General features: G+C 40.2%; 1 protein-coding gene across 1 annotated transcript; it reads left to right on the top strand.

The window, feature by feature from the left end:
- Positions 1 to 2,418: 2,418 nt before the first annotated feature.
- Positions 2,419 to 10,240, top strand: RWDD3 (RWD domain containing 3). The gene is made up of 4 exons (XM_029945798.1): positions 2,419 to 2,503; positions 7,139 to 7,626; positions 9,532 to 9,647; positions 9,746 to 10,240. The coding sequence occupies exons 1-4, from the start codon at positions 2,419 to 2,421 to the stop codon at positions 9,858 to 9,860; spliced, it is 804 nt and encodes a 267-aa protein (XP_029801658.1). The 3' UTR covers positions 9,861 to 10,240.
- Positions 10,241 to 26,529: the final 16,289 nt, after the last annotated feature.

Below are 26,529 nucleotides of genomic sequence, written 5' to 3'. Positions count from 1 at the left end.
CCGGCCCGCCCCGCCGCGCCCGCCGAGCCTGGCCCCGGGGACGCGCTCCCCCGCGCTTCCCGGGCCGCCGTATCGACTTCAGATCTCACCTTGGAAAGAGGCCTACCCTGACACCCCCGGCTTACACCCTGCCGCCCCAAATTGCGTTTTGCCCTTTGTAAACGCTGCATTATTTCCTTCCGGGCACTCGCCCAAGTTTTTTGTTTTTTATTTATTTCTGAGAGACGGAGAGAGACAGCACGAGCAGGGGAGGGCCAGAGAGAGCGAGCGAGAGGGAAACACAGAATCTGAAGCAGGCTCCAGGCTCTGAGCTAGCGGTCAGCACAGAGCCCTACGCGGGTCTCGAACTACGAAACGTGAGATCATGACCTGAGCCGAAGCCGGACGCCTAACCGACCGAGCCACCCAGGCGCCCCGTTTTAACTGCATATGGGCTTTCAGTGATCCAGGCTGCGGGACGGCAGGCACCCTGTTACGTAATCACAAAACTCCTGCACCCAGGACTGTGCCCGGCATATGGTAGTCCGTAAATGGTTGTTGAATGAATTTTTGAATTCGCCCAGTGCACTATCCGAACATTTTCTTGGTCACGTTTCCAAGTTGATTGCTCTTCTTTTGCTTTTTTCTAGTCCTCAGGTGGCTGTCCGTTGCTCTTGGGGACTCCCTGATCTTTCAGCCCCCGAGTACTGATTCCCTGTAAATATTGGCAAGGTTTCAGAGACACCGCCCAGGTCCTCCAGGAGCTTACAGTCTTGAAAGGTTCTTTTGGCTATTTTTTGATGATAGTTAAAGCTAATTCTGTCCCTGGCTGTGACTTCTATTAAGTAAAAACCAAACCTGCAGATTATGAGAAAGTGCAGTGGTGCAGATAATTTTCAGTTTTCATTTAGATTTTAAATACATTATGTAAATTATTTGGCATGGGATTTAGCCTTCTGTAAAACTATTAAAGTTGCCTGTGACGTTTAAGAAAGTAGTCTAGAAATGTTCTGGGTGTTGTGAGAAAGCCATGTAGGACCAGGGTTTCCTGGTATCATTTGGTGGTGTATTCTCACAGGAAGCCAGAGCTGGTCCTTTTCATTCATTCTTCCTTGCTCACCTGTGTTCATGTGAGCACTGCTATGTTCCAGACAGTGTAAAGCAATGGGGATCAAGGAGCGCTTTCCTTTTCCGTGCCTAGCCTGTCTTGGATCTTATAGAAACAGTCATTTACAAAAATCCATACAGAAGAATTTACTTGTAGTGTTTTCTTGTCATCCCATTTCTTATTGGATAGCGTTCATAATTCCTCATCATCTTACTTTCCCCATGTGACTTTTTATTGATAATTACTTCTGCCTGAGGCAGGCCGTTTGAGAAATCATCAGTTTTCCTAAATTCTTTCATTATGGCTCAGCTGGGAATAGCCTGGAAATATGAACATATGGTTTCCCATCACACCTTAAAGAGGATGAAATGGTAGTGGGCTGGGTCATGAGTGCACAGCTGGGCGTGAGACACTGCCTACAGGTCAGAGAAAACCCAAAGAAGTCAGCATAGAAAGAAAGTTTCTTCATAGGGAGAACACTGTGGACCCTTTATCTGCTGTTAAATTGAGCATGACTTTCAAGCCATGCCTCCTAATTAATTTAATTCAGCGTTCTGGCATCAATAAGTAATTGAATTATAAAAGAATTCAGTGTAACAACTTAGGACATTTTGTTGCTGAAAGGTTCATTGGAGAATAGAACAATTCAGTGATTGAAATAGGGGTGTTAGATGTTCACAACTGGGAATTCAGGGTAGGGTAAGAACTTCTTTAACGGTCCACAATAAACATACAGTGGGCTGCTGGCTGCCGTTCGCACAGGCACTGTCAGTTTGGGTTGGAGGATATAAGCTTGATTCCAGAACATTCTTACCACCACCAATTCCTTTCTGGCCTCTCTCCAAATACAGTGCCCCTGGAATCAGGAGAACATGGTGGGACATTGTGGGTGGGATTGTACTTCTGGTGTGAGATAGCCCAGGAAGGTTAGACTATCAACCCAAGGGTCAACTATTAAGGCCTTGAGATTGAAGAATCAGTTATATTGGGCTAATTTGTGCTGGGAAGTTGAGGGAAATTAAGCACATTGCCTCTTTATGGTGGTTATAGTAAGAGGCATCAGGTATAAATTTTCTTACAAATTATGTAAACCCTCACACTTCTGTCTGTTAGGGCAGGCTGTGGGCAGACCACATCAAGAATATTCTACCCCTCTCTGTACAGTGCAGTAGGTCCAGGTGCCAGGTTTAATGGAGTCATCTGCCATGTACCTGATACTTCAAATGCACGGAGACGTTAACAGCTGCTGGGCTGGTTAAGTAGTCACCAGGCACTAGAGTGTGTGCCCCCTTGCACTATATCACATTCCTTGATAGTAATGGGGCTGCTGCATGAGGAGCGTGATTCTTAGCGAGGATAACACTTGTGAAAGAGCAGTAATGAGCACCCAGAGAAAAGAGATGGGTGTGCCCCAACGTACGTTCAGAGTGATTCTGAAGGGGAGTGTCTGTGCATGTATATGCGTACACAGCAGTCAGATAGAGGAGATGGGTATTGTTTGAAGGCCTCATTTTCCTGATGAGATAGTTGAGGGTCACAGATTGTATTGGTGTAAGTCAGTGCTCATTATATGTGAAGCTGTACTTCTGGAAATTATCTTGTGGATCAAAAAGTTGTAATATGGGAAGTGTGTAAGACTCAATAGCGTATGATATGCTTGCACAGTAGCTTCAGAGCAAATTTTTGTATTCTGCTAACACTCATGTTCAGATTGGATTGGGCCCTCTTGCAAAATGAATCATGACTGTCACCCACTGACCCCTCTAAATCTGCTCGGCTCTCTTTCCCGCTGATTGTCAGTACTAAGCTCACCTCTGTAAAACCAATTCGGCCTTGAACTTTACTTCTAAAGGATGGGATTGCCACTTTTAGCTTCCCTTATTTTTAGTTTTCCTTTTCCTTTTTTTCTCTGACCACATTTTAGACACCTGAAACCCAGCTGTAACATAAAAACAAGCATGAGGGCGATGCAGGCTTGTGGGGAGCTGCCTGGGAGCAAGAGGAAAGAAAACCCTGTGCTGTGAAGTACCAGAGGATTCTGGGGGCCTCTTACTGGTTTTCTGAACAAAGTCTTACTCTGAGGATAATTAAAAGTTGAAAAATAAAAAGCAAGCCTGAGGAAAGCCAGTTGTATATGGTTTCTTAATGGCCTCTAAATGAATCTTGAAGAACTCATTCTATTAAATTGTTTACATTTTCCAATGTCTTCTGTTACTGGACAGCATTTATTAAGTTTTCTTGTGTGAGGAGAGGCAGGGGAAATCCTTAAAAATAACTTTGCTGTGGAATTTGAATTTCTCTAGTTTGAATTTCAGTTGTTTGGAGGGTGGTTAGGTGTATAATTTCTTTCATGTGCCTGTAAGGAAGAATAAGGTTTGAAACCTATGTTAGTTTGTGTTTTACTTTTGGAATTGATACACTTATTTTAAGGCAGAGTGTCTTACTTAAAAAAAAAAAAAAAGACTAGGGAATATCAACCAGTGGCAAGACCTACATCTTTTGGTGGGGTCTTTAGATTAACAAGACTTCGAACTTAGGAAAATTTTTATTTTCTAAGACAAGCATAAGTTTTCTAGGGCATAGATATTTATTGACAATGATGAATTTGTCAATTAAACTTACTAACGGGTTTTTTTTTGAGGCCAGGGAGTGACAGATTAGCATTAGATTTAGAGCATGATAATTTTTCTGTTAATCGCTTTTTATAAGCTGCTAATAATTTTAAAGTAGATAGAGACAACTTTGTTTTTTGAACCTTTTTTTTAATGAAAAATCAGATTGACAGTACATGTGATTACATGAAAAATTCTGACTTGAGAGAGAGCCAGTTTAATTGCATGTACAAACTAAGATATGAAATGGAGGGGTAATATACATACTTCTAGAATTTAAGGGAGAAAATGAGTTTTTAAAAGAATGTGTAATTTTATTATTACATTAAATATCAGCAGAGTGGTATATGTTATTGGGCTTTTCAGTTTCCTGAAGTGATGACATCATTTTGTGTAAGTTTAGTTTGCAGCTGCAGTGTGTGTGTGTGTGTGTGTGTGTGTGTGTGTGTGTGTGTGTGTGTGTTGGCAGGGGGAATGGTGGGGGGGAATGGGCAGGGAGTCACTTTAACCAACAAGGCCAATTAGGAAGAATTTTAGTCCTTTCCACTTCTTAAAAGACTCAGCACTAATAATTTTATGATTATCTAAGGCAAAAGTCAGGGTTTCTCCCATTGCTTTTCTATTTGCTGACTAGGACCAGAAATTTCTAGGAGAGGAAAATGAAAATTGGTAAGGATTTAAATGGCCAGCTCAGTAGCCTTCTCATACTTTCTTCCTGGACTGCCTGTTTCTGTCAGGCGGTGATCTGCACTGGGAAGGAACAGGTGCGGGCTTACATGACAGGGATTGGAGAACTCTGGGGTTCGGGGTTTTGATCAGAAAGGGATTCTTGCTCGAAGGGAAAACCTGCTTTGTGGGCACAGGTACAGTATTAGTTCCTGTGGCAACTCTAACAAATTTCTAAAAATGTGGTGGCTTAAAACAACACATATTTTCTTTTATAGTCCTAGAAGTCAGAAGTCTGAAATCACTTTCACTGGGCTACAGTCAAGTGGTCAGCAGGGCTGTGTTCCCTCTGGGGCTCTAGGGGTGAATCCACTTCTTTGCCTTTTCCAGCTTCTAGAGCTGCATTTCTTGTACCCCTTGGCTCATGGTCCTTCTCTATCTTCAAGGCCGACATCATGATCTGGCTTCAGTGATTAAATTGCCTTCTGTGGTACAATCTCCCTCTGCCTTACTCTTATAAGGACCCTTGTGATTCTATTTTGGGCTTGTCTCAGAATCGTTAACCTCATTACATCTGCAAAGGCCCTTTTGCCATGTTCTGGGGATCCGGATATACACATCATTGGACCATTGTATAGCCTCCCACAGGTAGCAGTGACTTCTGCCCCTGTGAGACCCGGGGTTATGAGCTAGCCACATAAAGCTTAGAGCTGTGTAACTGTAACATTTAAACATTTCTTATAACTTGTAAAATTACTTCTTAGTTGTTGTCTAAGAAGAAAATTGAGATATTCCAATGTGCGGAAAATAGTTCATTTGGTTCAACCGTAGTAATGCTGGTATGAAAGTACCACAGAGTTCAAACTACCATGAGACTCATAAAACAGGTTTTAGGTGAATATTTGTTGAATGATGAGTATATAAGATCTTCAGAAGTTAAGCTTCCCCTTGAGAGAGAAATTGGGCTCCCAAGAGGTTTTCAGTCAGTCATGTGTTGTCTGTAGGTGTATTTTTAATGCCCATTTCACATAGTGAAATGTACTAATCTAACTGACATATGACTCTATTTAATAATAAAATATTTAAAAAATAAGTGGCTGGAAGAAAGGGTTTTGAGAAACATGGATTGTAGAGGAATGTTCTAAAGTAGATTTAGAGAATTTTTCTTTATACAGAATGCATTTTATTTATGTCAACAAATTTTGGCTGTATCACTTTAATATGGTCTTTATAATGGTTACTATGTTTCTGGGTGGTGTCTAAAATAGTAATACTTTGGGCTTGTCTCAGAATCGTTAACCTCATTACATCTGCAAAGGCCCTTTTGCCATGTTCTGGGGATCCGGATATACACATCATTGGTGGCTCAGTTGGTTAAATGTCTGACTTTGGCTCAGGTCATAATCTCATGGTTCATGGGTTCGAGCTCTGCATCAGGCTCTTTCCTGACAGGTCAGAGCCTGGAGCTTGCTTCGGCTTCTGTGTCTCCCTCTCTCTCTGCCACTCCACACTCCCACTCAGTCTTTCTCTCAAAAATAAACAAACATTAAAAAAATTTTTTAAAAATAGTAATGCTTTGCAGCTGATAGTGAAGAATCTATTAAACACACACACACACACACACACACACACACACACACACACACGGCAAAAACCTCTATATAGCAGATGTGTTTGGTCCTGTACAAATCAACGTCTGTGACAACAGCTTCTGTATTAATGGAATCTGACGGCTAGAAAGCCATTTCAATGTTCCATTTGGTTCTTTAAAGGGAGACCCATTCAGGTTCCAGTTGTTGAGGCAGTTGGGCAGCCATCCAGGTATGAAAATGAGAAAGGTTTGCCTGCCTGTCTTGTGAAGGAGAATGGAACCAGGGCGTGTGGAGAAAGAAGTAGGGGTAGAGAGAGGCAAGTTAGCTTCAAAGAGATCTGTCTGCACCCAGTTCTCTTCTACTCTGCTCTTCTGATCTGTGTGCTTCTTGCCCCCTACAGAATGAATCAGCCTGACGTTTCATCAACTTTTTGAAAAGTGGGGTGAAGTGGTGTGGAACACATCAGAGGGGTGAAGTGGAGCAAATCTGAAAGAGAGCAGAGTGTTTCATCTCCTGTCCTGTGTGTGCTTTCCCCCTCCCCCTGATGGAGCCAGAAAGGGCTGAATTGATGTCCGCCCCATTTTAGTTCATCTTGCTACCTTCATGTTACACTGAGACTAATATATTTGAAGTACGAAAAGAGCGGGACCAGGCAGTTACTGCCTCGTGCACAGTCGTTGGTGTTTCTGCCCTTGCAGCCACACAGCATTCAGTGTTTGCTTGGACTTGGGTCTGCCCCACAGTGACCGTCCTTGGATGTACTGTATCATTTTTTAATTAATTACTGTTTTTACATATACACAATACTGTTTCTCTGAATGTTCAGATGAGTTTATTACCTCAGACCAGTTACCAGGTGAGTTTCTACCTAAGTCTGGGTAAAAAAAAAAAAAAAGTTGTGATGAGAAACCCTCTGGGAAATCTGAATCAAAACGGGACAATAGGCAGTGTAGATGCCAGAGAACCCTGGGTGCCGGTATGCACGGATCCCTGAGTCTATATGTGTGGTTGAAGGAGATAATCTGTAATTCACGGCTCTCTTAGTATTATGCGTCTCTTTGCAAAATAACTCAAGTTTTCTCATGAAAAATAAGTAGATTTGAAACACAAATTTTGACTTCTTAGTGTTCCATTTGAATCACATTATGCGTGGCTAATAATTATTTTTGGGTGCTTTCCAGAGACAGATGGGATCGTGTTGAGAATTCTCACAAAAGCTGAAGGACTTGTGGGTGAGGATGTACCTTTAGAATTGCTGTTCCATTTACTGGCAAATTACCCTTCATGTCCACCTGCCATCTCTATTCACTCGGAGCACTTGACCCGGGCCCAGTCCATGGCCGTGAAAGAGAAGTTACTTAAGCAAGCAGAGAAGCTTCTGTCGGAACCTATGGTTCATGAGTTGGTTCTGTGGACTCAGCAGAATCTCAGGCACATCCTCAACCAGCTGGAAACTGGAAGTGGCAGTGAGAAGTGTACCTGTGCGGCAGGCCCCACTGTGGGTGAGGGACCGTGGATGACCCTTTTGCATTTAGATCACATGAGAGCAAAGACCAGATACGTCAAAACTGTGGAGAAGTGGGCTTCTGATTTACAGCTGACAGGAAGACTGATGTTCATGGGCAAAATAATACTGATTTTACTACAAGGAGACAGAAGCAATATCAAGGTGCCAGAAAGTTTAATGTTGAATATGAATTGGGCTGTTTTCTGCCAAAATGCTGTTAATGGATCTCCATTTTCCTAAGAATGTCTAACTTCTGATCACATCTACAAACTTGCAAAGCTTGAAGAAGTAGATGATATTTGAAAACTCATTCCAGGGCCACCTGGCTGGCTCAGTCAGTTGAACGTCTGACTTTGGCTCTGGTCTTGATCTTACAGTTTCTGGGTTCAAGCCCTGTATCAGGCTCACTGCTCTCAGCACAGAGCCCTCTATTTCTGCCCCTTCCCCCCAAAATAAATAAACTTTAAAAAATAAATTCCACATAATGAGAGTAAGGGGTTAAAAAAATCTCTATGGTGCATGAATGTTTGTAATTAGCTTTGAGCCTTAACTTTATAAATGTGCATTAAAAGTTTGTGCATATTTGTATTTTGTTCTTTGGCACAGCACGGTGTCTATTGGTGGGTAGTCTGTGAAAGGTTCAACTTTTTGGCAGCTAAAAACACATTCTGACACTTTAATTTAGCTCCTCTAATACCTGGAAAGAGGAGCTGGTCCTTCCTAACCAGGATTTAGTGTTCGTGGAAGTAGGATTGTTAGGGCTGTCAGCTTGTCACCACCTACCTAACTTTTGCTTTCCACCTGACTTGTCTCAGCAGCTGCTTTCAAAAACATCATCTTCAGATTTTCCAAGTTTGAATTCTCAACTCATCTAACCTGTTTTATGTGGCACCAGACAAGGAAAGCTGCTTATTATATTTTATATCTTGAAAGTGCTACAAATCACTTAATAGGTTTTATGCTTTCAGATAGGTTGGGTCAAGAATACTTACAATTGAATTTATTCAAACAGATTAAGCTTGCACAACCTATAATCTGAAAGATTTGTAAAATAACTACCTAGCTTTTTCAGGGTAGGCACTTATCACAATACGTAATTGGCATTTGGTTAACCAGATGAGTGCTGGGGTTGTAGCATACAGATACCACAAATAATTAAAGTTTACTCTAAATCTTGGTTTGAGGTCTGACCAAAGAACCAGATATTTTAAGGAGATTTATAGTATATCTACAAAACTTGATATTTCGAGTAAACTACCGGCTGACAAAATGAACACAAATTAATTTCCTTGTTCATATTTCCCTGAAAGGCTCAGATTTATCTTTAAGCCAGCTCAGGAATGTTAGGCTAAGTGCAGCTGTTCTGCAAATGTTGTTACTCAGATTGGATCCATCAATCAATTAGCAAGTATTTATTCATTTGACGAGAACTTGGCTAATGTAGAGAAATTATACTTCTTAAAGAGTTTTCTTTTTTAAATTAGCTTTCCCTAAAATGCCATTTAATGTAAATATCTCTGTTAAATTTTCTGAGATTGCAGACCAGGATGGAGACTTACAAGTACATATTTATAGATGCCATCCCATTTGGAATGGAAAGTGCTGTGTGCCTGTTGCTGTTGACCTCTTTCAGACACGGAAGTAGTAATAGTAATGACAGTAGTTGGGACTATAAGTTGTGCCATAGCAGTGTGTGTCAGCCTCTCCTCTGGGTGCTTTACACCTATTAACTCATTTAATCGTCACAGTGTCCCATGAGGTGGACACTGTTAGGAGTGCCATGTCCTGGAGTAGGACCCGAAGCACAGAGGGTGTAGGCAGCCAGCCTGGAATCACATCTAGCAGGCTGTGCAGACCAGATTTAAACCTGTGTAGTTTGATTTCTTCCTTCTCTCAGCATATTCTGCTGCCTAGTATAGAAAGACACTGTAGCCCTCTTACGGCTTGATTCAGAAAGGGGGTACTTTTTCAGTAGGGAAATAAGCCAGCAGGTTTATGGCTCCTTTAAAACTGGGACTTTGAGATTGAGAATAACATCTGTTTTTAATGTACTGATTTATCATTTAGGAGTACCTGATTCTTCAGAAAACCTCCAAAGTAGATGTGGACTCAAGTGGAAAAAAATGCAAAGAGAAAATGATTAGTGTACTGTTTGAAACAAAAGTACAGACAGAACACAAAAGGTATAATTTAGTACTATTGCAAAAGGAAAAGTAACTGAATCGATAATTATACTCTGACAAATCTAGGCATATTCATGAGTTTCTCTTGTATAATGCAGGTTTCTGGCATTTGAAGTCAAAGAGTATTCATCGTTGGATGAGTTACAAAAGGAATTTGAAGCTGCAGGACTTAAGAAGCTTTTCTCTGAATTTGTGCTTGGGCTGGTAAAATGAAATGGAAGACAGGAATCTTTTAGTAAGATTGCAGTGGTGTTTTGTTTTGTTTTGTTTTGTGTTTCACACTGGGTTTTGGGAATGGCTAATTAAAATCCTCACAAGGGAACAATTTTAAAGTTTCTCTGAAGCAAAATGATAGCGACCATTCTAACTTCAGGAACAAAAACCAATTTTGTTTATGTAATATTAAAAAGTAGAAACATCTATGTATTCCAGTTTTTTCCAGCAAAGTCTAGGTTCAATAGATGGAATGTTATTTGCAAGATAAATATAAGACGATGATGGTAAATGAGCCCTTGTGTTTATATAGTGGGTTTGTTTGGAACTGTGCAATCTTCTGGCTAATTTTCTTATAATTAAATGAATTTTCTTAAAGATTTGTTTTCGTGTTTACTTTTTTCATGTTTACGTTTTTAGCATTTGATCACTATTTTCCCCATTCAGCTTATTATGTCTAATGTTTTAAGTTGAATGTTAGGAAAAATATAACACTGATTTCTTTGTGAAAGTACATAAATTGTTAGCTTAAATACAGATCAAAGAAGTTCTGTAGAACTTGATTTATGATCACTTTCTTTGGGGTCCCAGATAGCATGGTACCTGCTGCTTATAGGACTAGAGGGTCAATTTAAATTAAAATTCTTTTTTTGAAAAATTCACCTTCTGGTTTTACAAGGGGAAAAATGTTTCACACAAAATGAACTTGACTTGTTGGATGGAAGAAATTATATAAAGGTACTATTAAAAATTTTTTTAAATGTTTATTCATTTTTGAGAAAAATAGCATGCACAGGGGAGGGGCAAAGAGAGAGGGAGGCACAGAACCCGAAGCAGGCCCCAGGCTCTGTGCAATCAGCACAGAGCCAGATGCGGGCTCTCAAACTCACCAACAGCGAGATCATGACTGGAGCTGAAGTCAGACGCTTAACCAACTGAGCCACCAGGCGCCCTGAGATACCATTATTTTATTTTTTTAGGAAATCTGTTAAAGTATCATAATCTTAAAATATATTTACTATGACCTAAGGAGAGAAGAAACCGTAAAATAAAGGCTTGCATTAAAATCTGTAGCAAAAGCGTAAGGAGGCATTTACGTTTCAGAAAGGATATTTGTATTCACAAAGCTAACTGTGCTTCTGAAATAAGGGGCCAAGTGATGGGGGAAAGGCCACACAGATCCCTCTCACTGCGATCTGTGAAGTACAGTGACGGTTTATAAAATCCTAGCTGATGGGAAACATGAGCGAGTGCACATTACAGCGTGCCGGCATTGCTCCTTGACAGCGCTGCTCTGGGATCGTGGTGGTTCAGTCTGATTGTCTCACCTTCAGACACCCTTGTAATTAAATTATTCCTGCCTAATGATCATTTTATGGGGTTCTACTACTGAGGGGGGATTTTTGGTATTTTATCTCAAGGGTGTTCTCAAGGATTTTTTCCTGGAGAACTGGTAAATGTAGTTAGGTTGTTCTATGGGAACAGTCAGTATATGACAAGGAGAAGCTAGGCTACTGGTATGCTAAACTGAAAATAGGCTTGAAAATTTGGGACTGTCATTCCCACTTTATTTGATTTACTAAACAAGGAGATTAAAAAAGTTATTGCCATGGTACCTGCTGCTTATAGGACTACTGTTACTAGGCTGTAACAGTAGCAGGAGTGGAAGCTGGGTCTGATTTTTATTGCAAGAGAACTGCTAGTGCTTCATTTTACCTGGACTCTTCTGTGCTCAAGTGTTTGCCACACCATCACTGATGGTTCTCCAAGCTTTCATCTTCATATTTGACCCTCCACCCCTAGAGAAGAGCTTGAATCAGGCAAAATTGAATGTTGGTAATGACTTTCTTCAAATTAATTACATTTCTATTTGCTAAAATTATGTTTTAAAAGTATTGGTTATGATTATTTTCTTTGATGTTTACATCTAAGTCTTTCACAAATGTTCATGCGCTGGAATGCAAAACTAACCTTGATGGTGTTAGAGATTTCTATGAATTTAATTTGACAGTTTCTGAATAAAAGAAAATTTAAAAATCATGTGCATAAAGTCTCTGAGTCTCATTGTTATTTTCTTAACTAGAGGAAGAGAACTGTTTCCATTGATATTTTTTACTCAAACCCTGATGCTTTCTTTTCAGATTGACATACTTCTGAAAAGATAATTAGGACTTCCAGAAGATAGAAGATGGGGGTGCCAAGGGCTGGGATCCATGAAGGACTGCACTGTAAGAGTAAGTACTAGTTGACCTAGTACTCTAGCTAAACTTTGAGGATTCTGTTAGGTCCAGAAAGTTTTAAGCTTTGAATTTGGATTAGGATAATCCATGATTCTAATGCACCACATCTTGTCAGTCTTCTTTGGAGGAAGAAAACATTATCTTAGATGTTAAATTTATTTATAATTTTAAAATTCAATATTCAGGAAATAATCAGAGGTAACTGGACTCATGAAGAGACAAGATACTATTAGAAACAACAGAAACAATAGACAATAGAAATAGAACCTCAGGGACTCTACATACTGGAATTATTAGACACAGATCATGAAACAGTTACACTTAATATGTTCCAGAAGATAAAAGCCAAACTTGGAACTGGAATTAGAAACTGTACAAGGTGACATGGCATATTTATATTTGAAAAACAACAAAACAAAAAACAAATAGAAATTCTAGAACTGAGAAATATTAAGAATTCAAAAATGGTTGATTAAAGTGCAGTTAGGAAATTAGAAACCAGCCTAGATATTTCAAACAGTGAATCTAAAACAGGAATTGGTGAGAAGACCAAAAGAGCAAAAAGGAGAAGAAATGGGGCTAGGTGACAGAAAAGAAAAAGAGGGGACGGTGATCTCAGTTTAGAAGTTGCTAACAGTGTACCTGCTGCTGCCCTTTAAAGAGTATTGTAGTTGGTCCCAGATCTGCTCAACTGGTGCTGCCTGGACCAGAACTACTGCTGATTATAAGTACTCTCTCTGGTCTATTGGCACTGCCACTTGCTGCCACTGCAGCAAATGCCAACAGCTGTCACAGTTCTGGAAACTCTACTGCCTCAGACCGCCCAGCAGTGCCTCCTATTGACCAAACTTAACAGGAATCCAGGTGGCAAAGAAGTCTGGGAAATGTAGTTTGAATAACCCAGCCCCAGGAGAACCACAAAATATAGGAGGATGGGTGTGTGTGTGAGCTGAGAGGGGAGAGACCTGCGTGCCTACAGTTAGTAACCAGCACAATCTTCCCTTTCTGCTATTAAGCATTCACACCTATTCTTTATCCATGTTTAAATTTCTGTTAAACTGCAGGTTTATGCTTCTATCAGATTTAACTTTTTTTTTTTTGTACAAATGAAGAGAATTAACTTTTCCCCCAAAAGAGGAAAAATTTTAAGATTCCATCAGTTACTATTATAGTCACTGGTGTGAATTTTATATTTTAAGTGTAATTCTATATTTTGAGAGATAGAGTGTGTAGAAGGGGGACAGGGAGAGAGATGTGGGGCTCGAATTCATGAACCATGAGATCATGACTTGAACTAAAGTCAGATGCTTAACCGACTAAGCCACCCAGGTGACCCTCGTGTTAAATCTTCTTGTTCAGTCACAGTCCTACCTGGATATTCTGTAACCTGAAGATAAACTGTAAAGTTCACCACCATGAACCTTTCTTATATAACTTGAGGGAAGGAAAGGCAAGAACTTGAGGGAAGAGGGAAGGAAAGACCGTTAATATGTACAAAGATATACAGAACAAGCAATGAAAACAGATTTGCATGAGTCCTTTGATACTTATTTCTGTAACTCATCATGAAGCTGTAGCTGATATTTATAACTTCTTCCTCTACTCCATTTTTCTTTGCACTTTCTCTAGTCAGGACTCTCTATCTAGTGGAGTAGCTAAATCTTCATTTTGGAAGGTTAAGTCTTCAGTAGTTAGGTTGCTTATTAGCTTCAACTTTTGAACAAAAAAAAATATTAAGAGCTATTCCCTGGGCTTCTGACATAGTTCTTTTTGACCCCATTGTGTAGCAGTAACCCAGTTTTTTTTAAGTAATCTGGATCAGTCACCCCTGCCATTTTGGGAACCTTTCTTTGCTTGTTGGTTTAGTGTTATAAGGAATCTCAACTTCCAATCCATTTGAACCATTTTGTGTGCCTGGTAGAAACATTCCTTCCAGAACTAAGATTGCCAAACCAGCATAGCCCAAGTTTACAGAGTAGGGAATAAAAATTTTGTGAGTAGGTTATAAGTATAACAGAGAAATCCATCTTATTTATTGTTTGATTTCTGGATCCATGTATACTGGCAGTGGGAGAAATAACACATATGTTGATCACTGATTCAAAGTACATTTTTATATTGTGTGATAGCACCTCAACCTTTCGGAGTCTTCTCTTCCAGCTGGCCAAATAACTGACTGTTTTTTAGGTCATTATATTACTCTATCAAGCTAGCCACTTCTGGGTGATTTGGTACATGGAAAGACCTATGAATTTCATAGTCATGAGCTCATTACTACATTTCTTTTGTTGTGAAATGAATTTCTCATTTAGAAGTTATATTGTGCTCTCACAGTGTCAGTAATATTGTGGTTGGTAGTATTATAGGAAGGAACTTCTGTTTCATATCTGAAATAAGTATTTTTATGAAGACAAATTGTGGTTCCTTCCACTAGAGAAGAGATCCAATGTAATTAACTAGCGACGAGGCAGTTAGTGTCTCCCAGGATGTGAAGCCCTACTGGTGGCTCAGCGTTGATCTCTGTTCATAGCAGGTTAGGCACTCAACAGTGATAACAGCAAGATAAATATTGGTGTGAGGAATTTTATGTTGCTGAGCCCATGTATAACTTCCATCCCTGCTGCCATATTTGCTTCATAGAAGAGCCCACTGAGCAAGCACTAGGGTGCTAGGGGAAGGGGATGACTGATGTCTACAGGATGAGTTAGCCTGCCCATTTACTCACTGGAAGTTTTCTATGTAGTGGTTGCCCTTCGATAAACATCACATGGGACATAAATATTCTCATATTTTGTGCTTATCCTGAGGGGTCTATTCACATATCTCTGCCTCGGGTCTCTTTGTCATTAGGCTTCTGATCTAGTTATTTCAAAGTGACTGATTTCCATGGCCAATCCATTAGCCATTGCCCATGAAATACTATAGATGGACATTTCTTTACCTAGGTTAAGTATACAACTAGAAGTATTACTCGAAGATCTGCCCACTGAGATTTTTTCTCTTCACTTTCACATTTCCAAGACACTTTAGACTGGAATGATAATTGCTGAAGCATATTGTGAAGAACCCTCCTCAGAAAGCCTAAGTTTGTTCTTCCTTGGTTAACAAGTTATGGGTATTGCCCATGATGCTGGATGCATGATAGTGGAGGATGTGCTATGTAGTAGTGGCTAGAGTCGTCTGAGTCACTCGGTCATGCACCTTGCCTGTGCCTTCAGGACCTGCTTGAGCCTGATCTTGAACACATCATTTCATTGTACATACCCAAATTTATGATTTCATGGATGAAATAATATCCAGTTCGTGACAGGTAGCTCAGGTCACATAGTCAGTTGATGTCCCACAGTCAAGTGTTCAGTCTCATTTAAGATCCAGGAGCAGGCTAGGGGATCTTTTTCAAGAGAAGGATAACTATATATAAAAGAGAGCATGGCTTTGATATAAAACCCTAAGTTCTATTGTGCTTATGAGGGGCCCCATATAGCATCACCACAGATCATAACTACATTGGGCTCCATTGGGTCTTCTGGGCTGCAAGGCCCATGCAGAAAGACAGCTAGTACCGCCGTTTGGATCTGCAGCCTTTTCTTGCTCTGGGTCCCATCAAAACAAGTAATTCCAAGGGTTTGATCATCAAATGAGCCAGAAAATCACATTAAAATACAAAATATATTGCCTCCAGAACCCAAAGATGCCTAGGAAGCCTTGTATGTTAGTGGTAGGAGTATAAGGTGAAGCAACTTGGGATATTCTGGGATACACCTCAAAACACTGTACCCCTAAAAACTTCACTGTGCTGGCGGGCTTCTGAATTTTTATGGGTTTTTATCTCCCTCTTTTTGATAAGGCATTTAGAGTACTTGATATTTTCTGTTTACCAGGTCCAATTGGCAGCATGTTCAGAGGGATGTTAAAATGAAGGAAGAAGTCCTTGAATACTGAATTATGACACAGAGCCAGAAAGCTGACATAGTCCCAAAGTAACATATAGTCCTGAAGTGAAAGTGTCAGGCTGTACTTGCCAGGTAAAAACAAACCACTTCTAGTGGTATTTACAAATTGATATCAAGAAAAAGCATTTGCCAGGTCCAGAGCTAGATACCAAGTACCCAGGGCTATGCTGATTTGCTGCAGGATAAGACCACATCTGGAATAGCAATTATAATTGGAGTCAATTACCGACCCAAGTTTGATATTCTACAGCCATTCTCTGAGACCCATCTGCTTCTGCCAAGCCCAATTGTTGAAATAAGTGAGGATGTTATAGGAATCACTCTTGGAAAGGACAGAACAAGGTCCTGGAACAATTGAGTATCTACATGGAAAAAATATTAAATTTCACTCCAACTTCACATCATAACTAAGATTAATTCCAGATGTACTAGAGGCCAAAATGTGAAAGGCATTTTAGGGGAAAACACAGTAGCATATTTTCTTCACCTTCAGGTCCTGGTGTTAAACAGGATACAAAAACAAAACCTTGATGGGAAACTATCCCAATGACCAAGAGCAGTATGCAGAGGTGCTCAGTGTCATTAGGAATCAGGGGGAATCCACAATGGTACCACTAGCCACCCACCTGAAGAATTTATTTGTTTATTTAAAGACTTTAAAAAATGTTTTTTACTTATTTTAAGAGAGAGAGAGAGCACATGCGTGTGGGCAGAGGAGGGGCAGAGAGAGAGGGAGAGAGAGAAAATCCCAAGCAGATTTCCTGCTGTCAGTACAGAGCCTGACAGGCTCAATCCCACGAACTGTGAGATTGTGACTTGAGCTGAAATCAAGAGTCTGCCACCTGACCAACTAAGCCATCCAGGTTCCCCCACTGGAAGAATTTAAAAGATGATTAATAACAAGAGTTGACAAGGAAGTGGAGCAATGTCAACACTGACATTCTTGGCAGGAGCATAAATCAACCCAACTACTTTGAACGAACAGTTTGGTATAATCTAGAAAAACTGACAATTCTGTATTCTAGAATCCAGCATTAAGAAACATGTGCAAAAATGTGTGAGGCTACGCATACAAGAATTTCCGTAATAGTATTATTTTTAATAGCCCAAATGCAGCAACCCAAACATTCACCAACGTGGAATGGACAAGTACGTTGTAGTATAGTTAGGCAATGGAATCGTAGAGAGCAAACTAAGTGACTGAAGTATGGCCACATAGAGCAAATGGATGCATCTTTAAAAAAGCAATACTGAACAAATGAAGTGAACACAAAAGAGTATATGCCATATGATTCTAAAAAGTTCAAAAGCAGGCAAAAGGACACTAAATCACAGACACAACTTGAGTGCTAAAACGAAAGGACAAGCAAATAAGTTGTTATAATAACAGCATGATTTTATTATATGGCCTACAGTTGCCTTTGGGGGGAAAGGATGGGGTTGTGGCTGGCATCGCAGGTGAAAATTATTTTTTTGCGGCGTGGAGTGGGGGTTAGGAGATAGGGGTGAAGGGAGGAAGATGGTTCTGCTCTACTTTCTGACCAGGTTCTGGTTTCTCAGACATTTCAGTTGTCGTGACTCATTAAGCTGTATACTTATGTATATTTGTACATGTTTTATCTCTTTTGAAAGTAGGCTTGGCTTTCAAAAATGCCATTTATTACAATATATTTTGTAAATAAGAAAGATATTGAAGGTGATTCTTAAATCTTTGTAATTAATGGCAGCTTCTCCCATCATAAAGGCTCAGCCACATTCAAAATTGGAAGGGAGGCACAGAAGGATAGGCTGTTTTAAGTAGGGAAATCTCTAAGGGAGGGGCGACACTGAACCAGCAGCTGAATGAAACAGACCAACCACAGAAAAGTAGGCAGTGGAGAGTTCCAGGCAGCAGGCCCTGTAAGTGTAGCAGACATGAGGCCTGAAGGAACATGGCCTGTTTGAAACAGACTCAACTGAGTGAAGGCGGATTCTGGACTGGAAGCCGTACGTCCGCCTTTCTCAGCATGCCAAATGATCTTCATCTTCCTTCAACGATGTTAGCTTTTTGAGACTTTTGCTTGTCAGTGTTATTTTTGACCCTTTAATTTGCTGTTTTCCACTTTTAGGCAAAAGGGAAAATGTAACACTCGTTTGTACAAATACAGTGATAGAAGATGAAGATGTTAACAGTTTTGGCACTGTCACACGATAGCTTAATTTGTCAGCTGATGCACTGAAATCTGAATCTGATCAATGAAAAACTACATTTAAAGTTTCATGATGATAGGTTGCAGAGGGGAAGAAAATAAATTTGAAATTGAAATAAGGAGATTAAAAACTGGGGCAATGCCCCCATATTATTACAAAAACAGACAAAAATGTCTAAGGATTGCAAAACTGCCATTGATGTATAAAAATTCTCAAGAAATGAGAAAAGCTGAGGAATGGAATCTTCTTTTCTGATCACTTTCTCATTTTAGCTACACTTATGCCTCAGTTTGCTTTCCACCATTTGGTTTTTGACTAGATTGCTTTTTTTCCAGACAAGCTGGATTGTAGGTTTCAATTTCTTCAGATCATCTGAAGTGATGTTGCTTTATTCCTTCTATCCTGTCTTGTATTAGTTAAGGTTCTCCAGAGAAGGAGAGCCAACAGGGTATATATTTATTTATTTTTAGGAATTGGCTCAAATGACTATGGAGGCTGGCAAACCCAGCCAGGTTGGAGGTTCAGTAAGAGCTGATGTTGTAGTTTAAGTCCAAAGCTGTCTATGTGGAGTCCCAGGGAAAAGCCAGTGATGCAGCAGAAGTCTGGAGGTGGTCAGTCTGCTGGTAGAATACCCTCTTGCTTGAGGGAGGTCAGGCTTTTGTTCTATTCATGTTTTCAACTCATTGGATGAGGTCCGCCCACATTATGGTGGGCAGTCTGCTCTCTCAAAGTCCACCGATTTAAATGCAAATCTCACACTGAAACACCCTCACAGGAACATCCAGAATGATGTTTGACCAAATAAGTGGGCAAAGTGGCTCAGCCAAGTTGACATTAACAATTAGCTCTCACACCTTCCAGGAAGTAAACATCTATCCATAGCTTTGCTTTTAGAGGTGAGGAATGTGGCTTTCAATTCCTAGCTCCTTAACTCATTGCTGTCTCTTCTTACCGTGTATTATACAATACCGTGTATTGTATTATGAATCTATAGTAGCACTGGTAAGAAAGATACTGTTTACAAAAAAGTTAACAACCTGACAAACTATAGTTTTCTTTGGCCTGAATGGCTTCTTTTGAGTCAGAACTGGCTACAACAATAAATTCCACAAAAAGCTGCATTTCTCCCGGCCCAGGACTATAAAAAATGTAGACTCAAAGACATATATTGATTTTTTTTTAAATGAACTCATCTGCTTTGGGACATCTTTCTAGAGCTCTAAACTTGTGTTTGCTCAGTACATTGCTAGGAACAGACACCCTGAAGTGTTATTAGGAGAGAATTCCGGAATTGTGCTCCTTCTATGTGAACTCCAAGCTAGTTCTTTTCTGGTGTGTCTAACAATCCTGCTTCTCCGTCACTGGGGAACAATTAGTCTCTGCTAATCTTCAGCAATAGACTTTCCATGCAACCAGGAAAGCTATGTTGTAAAGTGTTAGTGGTTTCTAAATGTCCATGCATGGAGTTTTTACTTCTTTATTACTTGAGAATTTCATCCACTCACAGAGCTTTCATTATCCCCTCCGTGTAGCCCAGGCTCAAGTTTATACCTCTCACATCCTGATCTCTCTCCTGAGCTCTCCACACCCATTTCTAATTCTGCCTAGCATTACACTCTAGATTGTAGATTATACAGTCTATGCACTGTATGCATTAAATCCACTGTGATTAACACAAACAATCCCATTTTTCTTGTTAACATTGTTACCGAAACTGTCCCTGGGCTCCCAGGATTAACCTTGGATGTTTTCATTGACTTCTTCCTCACTTTCTTGCATTCAGTTAGCTGTCATGTCTAGTTCCTACTGATTCTTATATTCGCCTATCTTTTTCATTCTCATGGGTCCACTGTATGCCAGGTTCTTATTGTTTCCAGCCAGGACTATTGGAAGTCTCCAGTTTTCTGTTATTCTCTGTTATTCTCATCTCTGTTCTCCCTCTGTCCCATCCTATCCATTGCTGAAGTTAGGAATCCCTCATATAAAACTTGGGGTTAGATATGTTTCAGAATGCAGATTTTTCTTTTTGATTGTTAAAGGTTTAGAAAGGTAATATGGAGGGGTGCCTGGGTGGCTCAGTCTGTTAAGCATCCAACTTCAGCTCAGATCATGATCTCACAGTTTGTGGGTTTGAGCCCCATGTCAGACTCTGTGCTGACAGCTCAGAGCCTGTAGCTACTTTGGATTCTGTGTCTCCCTCTCTTTCTTTCCCTCTCCTGCTCACACATTTCATTTCTCTCAAAGATAAACAAACAATGGGGCGCCTGGGTGGCTCAGTCGGTTGCACATCTGACTTTGGCTGGTCATGATCTCGTGGTTCGTGGGTTCGAGCCTTTCGTCAGGCTCTGTGCTTATAGCTATCTCAGAGCCTGGAGCCTGTCTTCAGATTCTGTCTCTCCCTCTCTCTCTGCCCCTCCTCTGCTCGCTCTCTCTTTCTCTCTCTCTAAAAATAAATAAAACATAAAAGAACAAACATTTAAAAAATTTTTTTAAAAAAGAAAGGTAATATAGAAAATATACTTTATATTACAAAATCTCCCTAATAGTGTCTGGGGCTGCATCCTATAGTCAAACCTTATTTTTCTGCAATGACATGTATGAATATTCACTTTAAGTAAGATAAATAAAAAGTATCAATGATCTTATATTGTTCATGTTAAATTTTAATGCCGAAGGACTTTAGATAAGTTGGCTTTTGTCTCCAAGTAAATTAGCAAAGAAAGAACCAAAATAACATCCCATAATTTAGATCTTTAGAACTTTTAATTTTGGAATTATTGGGAAGATGTGGTAGATCTTCCCCATGTAACCATATCACTCCCATTTCCTGCTGGATTAGTTGTAAACTCTATACTCTGCTATTTCAAATGCCTACTCAATTTGACCTCAAGCCATTATTTTCTGGTTTTATCTTTGACTCATCTTCTACATATAATTTTGATCTATCTCAACTGGTTAAATACTTATTTTTTCTTCTATGTATACTCAGTTTCATCCTTCTTCCTGAAATGTCCTTGCCTCTTGTCCATTCTTCTGACAACTATCTATTGACATTTGTTTTTCAGTTTTCAGAAAATTTCCCTCCATAAATAGTTTAATCCCCATTCTGGGACTGATAATTGTTCTTCGGTCTGAATTCTTATAGCAAGCTTCAATTTTCCTGTATGTAAAATGGGAATAGTACTACTTTCTTACGTCTTAGACTTTTCACTGGATTAAATCATGTACAAATACACCTAGTACAGTGTGAGACCCATCATAGAACTCAACTGGGGTTAGTTCTTCCTTTTTCTTCTCTTTCTCCTTCCTTGCTTTTTCTTAGAATACTCTCTAGTTTATGTTATTGTTTTAAGTGTACTTTTATTGTCCCTACTACTAGATCAGAAGTTTTATTTTAAGTTCATTTATTTATGAGAGAGAGAGAGACAGTGAGAGTAAGGAAGGGGCATAGAGAGAGGGAAAGGATCCCAAGCAGTTTCCATGCTGCTAGTGCAAAGCCCTATGTGGGGCTCTAATCCGTGAAACTGACATCATGACCTAACCTGAAACTTAGAACTGGATGCTTAACTGAGTGAGCCACCCAGGTGCCCCACTAGATCAGAAGATTTTTGAGGGTAGAACTTTGTTTATTAGAAGCTTAGCAAATATTGAATTATGTGAAATGAATACCAATGGTGTTACTAGAGAAATTTCAACTCCTCTTGATTCTGGACAGCCTGATTTGTGTGCCTGTGAATGTGCATTCAAAAATTCAAAATTAAATCAGACCTATGATCACAGGACCCATCTTGATGTTTAGTGTCATAATTTCTGTTTCAGTGGAATCTGAATGTCCAGGGGCCTTGTAATGGAGACTGCGCACCCAGGATCTTGACAAGCCTCAGGGCCTAGAGGGGCACATTCTTTTTGGTACCCTAACAGCCAGCCACTGGGTGGTCTTGCCAGAAACAAGTGGGCAGGCCAACTAACACAGCTCTTCCACAGTGGTGAGATATGGTGCTCCCTTGGATGGAGCCTGGATCATGGGAGCACATGGACTCTGTTCCTGTGCTGTTTCCTGGGACTCCCTGGAGTAGCCCTGGGCCCCCTTGGGGGCGGGGGAGGTCTCTGAACGTGACCTTTGTTTTTGTGCACTGCTCCTTTCAAGTTGGTTCTTATCTCCAGGCTCTGCTGTCCCTCCCAAAACACCTCGTCTAAAGTCCCATTCATCCCTAGCCCCCAAGAATAGTATGTCCTGTGGAGAGAGAAAAGCTGGTGCTGGTAGAGATCACTAGGTGTTTTCCTAATTTCCATTCTAACGTTCTTTCTTAGTAAATTTTTCTTAGTAATTTTCTAAGTAACTTCTTAGTAACTTCTACCTGGATACATTACTATCTAGAATAAGAGCTATATTTTGCAGCTCCCCCTTGAAGCTAGTTATGGCCACAAGATTAAATTCTGGTTAAAGGAAAGCACTGTCTATGACTTTCTAGAAGGCTTTTCAAGGTGCTGGCTCTGAATGAGCGCCTTTGCCCATTCTCCCTTTGCCACCTGGAACGTGGACACAATAGCTTGAACGCTGGTGGCTGTCTTGGATGACATGAGGTGAGGTGGAGGGTGAAAATGGAGCAGAAAGCCGCAGCTACCTTATGAATGAATACCTTTCTGGCCTTCAGCCACATTCTATCATATATCATCCAATCTAGCCTCGATGGATGTGAAGTTTGAAACCTAGGACAAATAAAAGAAGCTAAAATATGACTGTGAATTAGTCCAAATCCGTCAGTTATGACTTCAGTTTGTTGCCTAGAGTTCTAAGAAACATATTTTTTATTTTTATTTTTTAAATTAATTTATTTTTAAATTTACATCCAAGTTAGTTAGCATATAGTGCAACAATGATTTCAGGAGTAGATTCCTTGATGCCCCTTACCCATTTAGCCCATCCCTCCTCCCACAACCTCTCCAGCAAACTTCTGTTCTCTATATTTAAGAGTCTCTTAGGAAATGTATTTTCTTTATTTGAAATAAGATTTCAAAACATGTGGTCTAAGAATTTCAGCCTTTGTTTACCTATGTTCAGTTTCAACAGTCATTTCCTATTGTTAGTGAAGGGGGGATGCCCCAGCTGTTTGGGCTGGGGAAAGGGTTCCAAAAACTGCCAGGGAAAATACATGTGGGAAATACCATCCCACATCATATCCTGAAGATAAATATTATTCTGCTCTTTTCAGGGAAATACCACCTTAGCACATTCATAGTTTATGTTCCTGTGTTTCTAGTAAAGTACAAGTCAATTTGGTACAATTTATTTTTGCTATTATCATTTTTCTATTTCCCAGAATTATTACTAATGAATATTGGATATTGGCATGGTGCTGATATCGCCAGTACACCTACATGACTTAAGCTAGATACTTGGAGTTTTCCAGAAGACACAAATTCCTATGAAAATAACATGCAGGGGAAAAAATGGAGAAAAATATGCAAATTTAGTGTTTGTTCACTTCTTGGTTTTCTTTAAGTTGATGGCTGGATTTACATCATCAGTTACATGAATGTTAATTCCCAAGAAATCCAAGTAAAAAGAGAATACAGAGAAAGGCAGAAAGTATTTGATTTCTTTATGGTTGTAGATTTGTTATAGACCCTCAAGTATGAAGTTCTTTATATCTATTTATAAATCATCCATGTATACCTGCATGTGAACCCAATCCACACATCAGGGAACATCTCAGTTAACTTGGATGAATACGGTTCCCCGTGATCCAAAGCTCAGTTCCTTAACTAAAAAAGCTTAAGCTTCACCTCTTTTTTTCTTTTTTTCTTCTTGTTATTTCCATTTGTACTCACAACTGCAGGCTTAACAAATTGTGTTTTTAAAAATTTTTTGTTGTTCTATTTATTCTCTAAGATTTTAGTTTTTGTATTTAAATTTTTATCTAATTATTATTTTTTATAATTTACATCCAAGTTAGCATATGGTACAACAATGATTTCAAGAGTAGATTCCTTAAGCGCCTTACCCATTTAGCCCATCCCCCCTCCCACAACCCCTCTAGCAACCCTCTGTTTGTTCTCTATATTTAAGAGTTTCTTATGTTTTGTCCCCCTCCCTGTTTATATTATTTTTGCTTCCCTTCCCTTATTTTCATTTGTTTTGTATCTTAAAGTCCTCATATGAGTGAAATCATATATTTGTTTTTCTCTAATTTTGCTTAGCATAATACCCTCTAGTTCCATCCATGTAATTACAAATAGGAAGATTTCATCCTTTTTTATTGCCAAGTAATATGCCATTGTGTATATATATATATATATATATATACACACCACTTCTTTATCCATTCCTACATCGATGGACACTTGGGCTCTTTCCATACTTGGGCTGTTGTTGATAGTGCTTCTATAAACATTGGGATGCTTGTGTCCCTTCAAAACAGCCTACCTGTATCTCTTGGATGAATACCTAGTAGGGCAATTGCTGAGTTGCAGGGTAGTTCTATTTTTAATTTTTTGAGGAACCTTTGTACTATTTTCCAGAGTGGCTGCACCAGCTTGCTTTCCTACCAGTAGTGCCAAAGAGATCTTCTTTCTCCACATCCTCACCAACATCTGCTGTTGCCTGAGTTGTTAATGTTAGCCATTCTGACAGATGTGAGGTGGTATCTCAATGTGGTCTTGATTTGTATTTCCTGGATAATGAGTGATGTTGAGCATTTTTTCATGTGTGGGCCATCTGTCTTCTTTGGAGAAGTGTCTATTCATGTCTTTTGCCCATTTCTTCAATGGATTATTTGATTTTTTGGGGTGTTGAATTTGATAAGTTCTCTATAGATTTTGGATACTAACCCTTTATCTGATATTGTTGTTTGTAAATATCTTCTCCCATTCCATCCGTTGCCTTTTAGTTTTGCTGATTGTTCCCTTCCCTGTGCAGAAGCTGCTTCTTTTGTGAGGTTCCAATAGTTCATTTTTGCTTTGGTTTCCCTTGCCTCCAGAGACGTGTTGAATAAGAAGTTGCTGTGGCTGAGGTCAAAGAGGCTTTGGCCTGCTTTCTCCCCTAGGATTTTGATGGCTTCCTGTCTTAAATTTAGGTCTTTCATCCATTTTGAGTTCATTTTTAGGTATGGTATAAGAAAGTGTTCCAGGCTCATTTTTCTGCATGTCACTGTCCAATTTTCTCAGCACAATTTGCTGAAGAGACTGTCTTTATTCCATTGGATATTCTTTCCTGCTTTGTCAAAGATTAGTTGGCCATACGATTGTGGGTCTATTTCTGGGTTCCCTATTCTGTTCCATTGTTCTGAGTGTCTGTTTTTGTGCCAGTACCATACTGTCTTGATGATTACAGCTTTGTAATACATCTTGAAGTCTGGGATTGTGATGCCTCAAGCTTCAGTTTTCTTTTTCAAGATTTATTTGGCTATCTGGGGTCTTTTCTGGTTCCATACAATTTTTAGGATTATTTGTTCTAGCTCTGTGAAGAATGCTGGTGTTATTTTGATAGGGATTGCATTGAATGTGTAGATTGCTTTGGGCAGTATTGACATTTTAACAATATTTGTTCTTCCTGGCCCGGAGCATGGAATATTTTTCCTTTTTGTGTGTCTCATTCCATTTCTTTCATAAATTTTCTATAGTTTTCAGTGTACAGATTTTTTCACCTGTCTGCTTAGATTAATTCCTAGGGAGAGATGGAGCCAAGATGGCGGAGAGGAAGGGAGCTCGGTAAACTCCCTCTGCACCGTTTTTCGAACTGAGAGGGATATTACGTTCAACTGAGAGAGCGGAAGGAGAAAATACGAACTCCAGAGGGAATAGAACCTCAAAGATACCTGAGTGAGTGGGGGCGAACGGGGGAGATCCGAGGACGGGCCAGCCCGGACGGGCAGGGGAGGTAAGATCCCCAGCCCAGCGTGGCACAGGTGCCGGGCGCCAGGGAGACAAAGGGAAGAGACAGAGTCGGAACGCGCTCATAGAACTGTCTCTGGGGAAGAGGTATAGAACGCTTGGCTGCGCTCGGAGACAGAAACCCACTCCATAGATAACTGCTGGGCAGCCGGAATCCCGAACCGGGGTGGCGGGAGAGAAGGAATAGCCCCCAACCCTACGCCATCTCGGCGGGGAATCAGGCGCCTGTGGCGGCGAGAAGCGGCTGCGCTGGGGAAGCGCGCGCCGCGGCGGAAGCGACCCGAGCAGCCACTGCGCCGGGCGCAAGCAATTCGAACCTGGTTTTGGGAACAGGACCACGGACCGCATTTCCACGGCACATCCCGCCCCCTGTGCTGCACGGACTGCGCGAAT

Source organism: Suricata suricatta, chromosome 8 (assembly GCF_006229205.1).
Source record: "Suricata suricatta isolate VVHF042 chromosome 8, meerkat_22Aug2017_6uvM2_HiC, whole genome shotgun sequence".
Classification (NCBI taxonomy): Eukaryota; Metazoa; Chordata; class Mammalia; order Carnivora; family Herpestidae; genus Suricata; species Suricata suricatta.
The sequence above is the reverse complement of the archived record's forward strand: the minus strand, read 5'-3'. Positions and strand labels throughout refer to the sequence as shown.

Coding starts and splice junctions, on each gene's coding strand:
- RWDD3 (XM_029945798.1), top strand. CDS start 2,419: ATGAGGAGCGTGATTCTTAGCGAGGATAACACTTGTGAAAGAGCAGTA. Junction 2,504..7,138: donor AGAGATGGGTGTGCCCCAAC/GTACGTTCAGAG, acceptor GGTGCTTTCCAG/AGACAGATGGGATCGTGTTG. Junction 7,627..9,531: donor GAGACAGAAGCAATATCAAG/GTGCCAGAAAGT, acceptor TTTATCATTTAG/GAGTACCTGATTCTTCAGAA.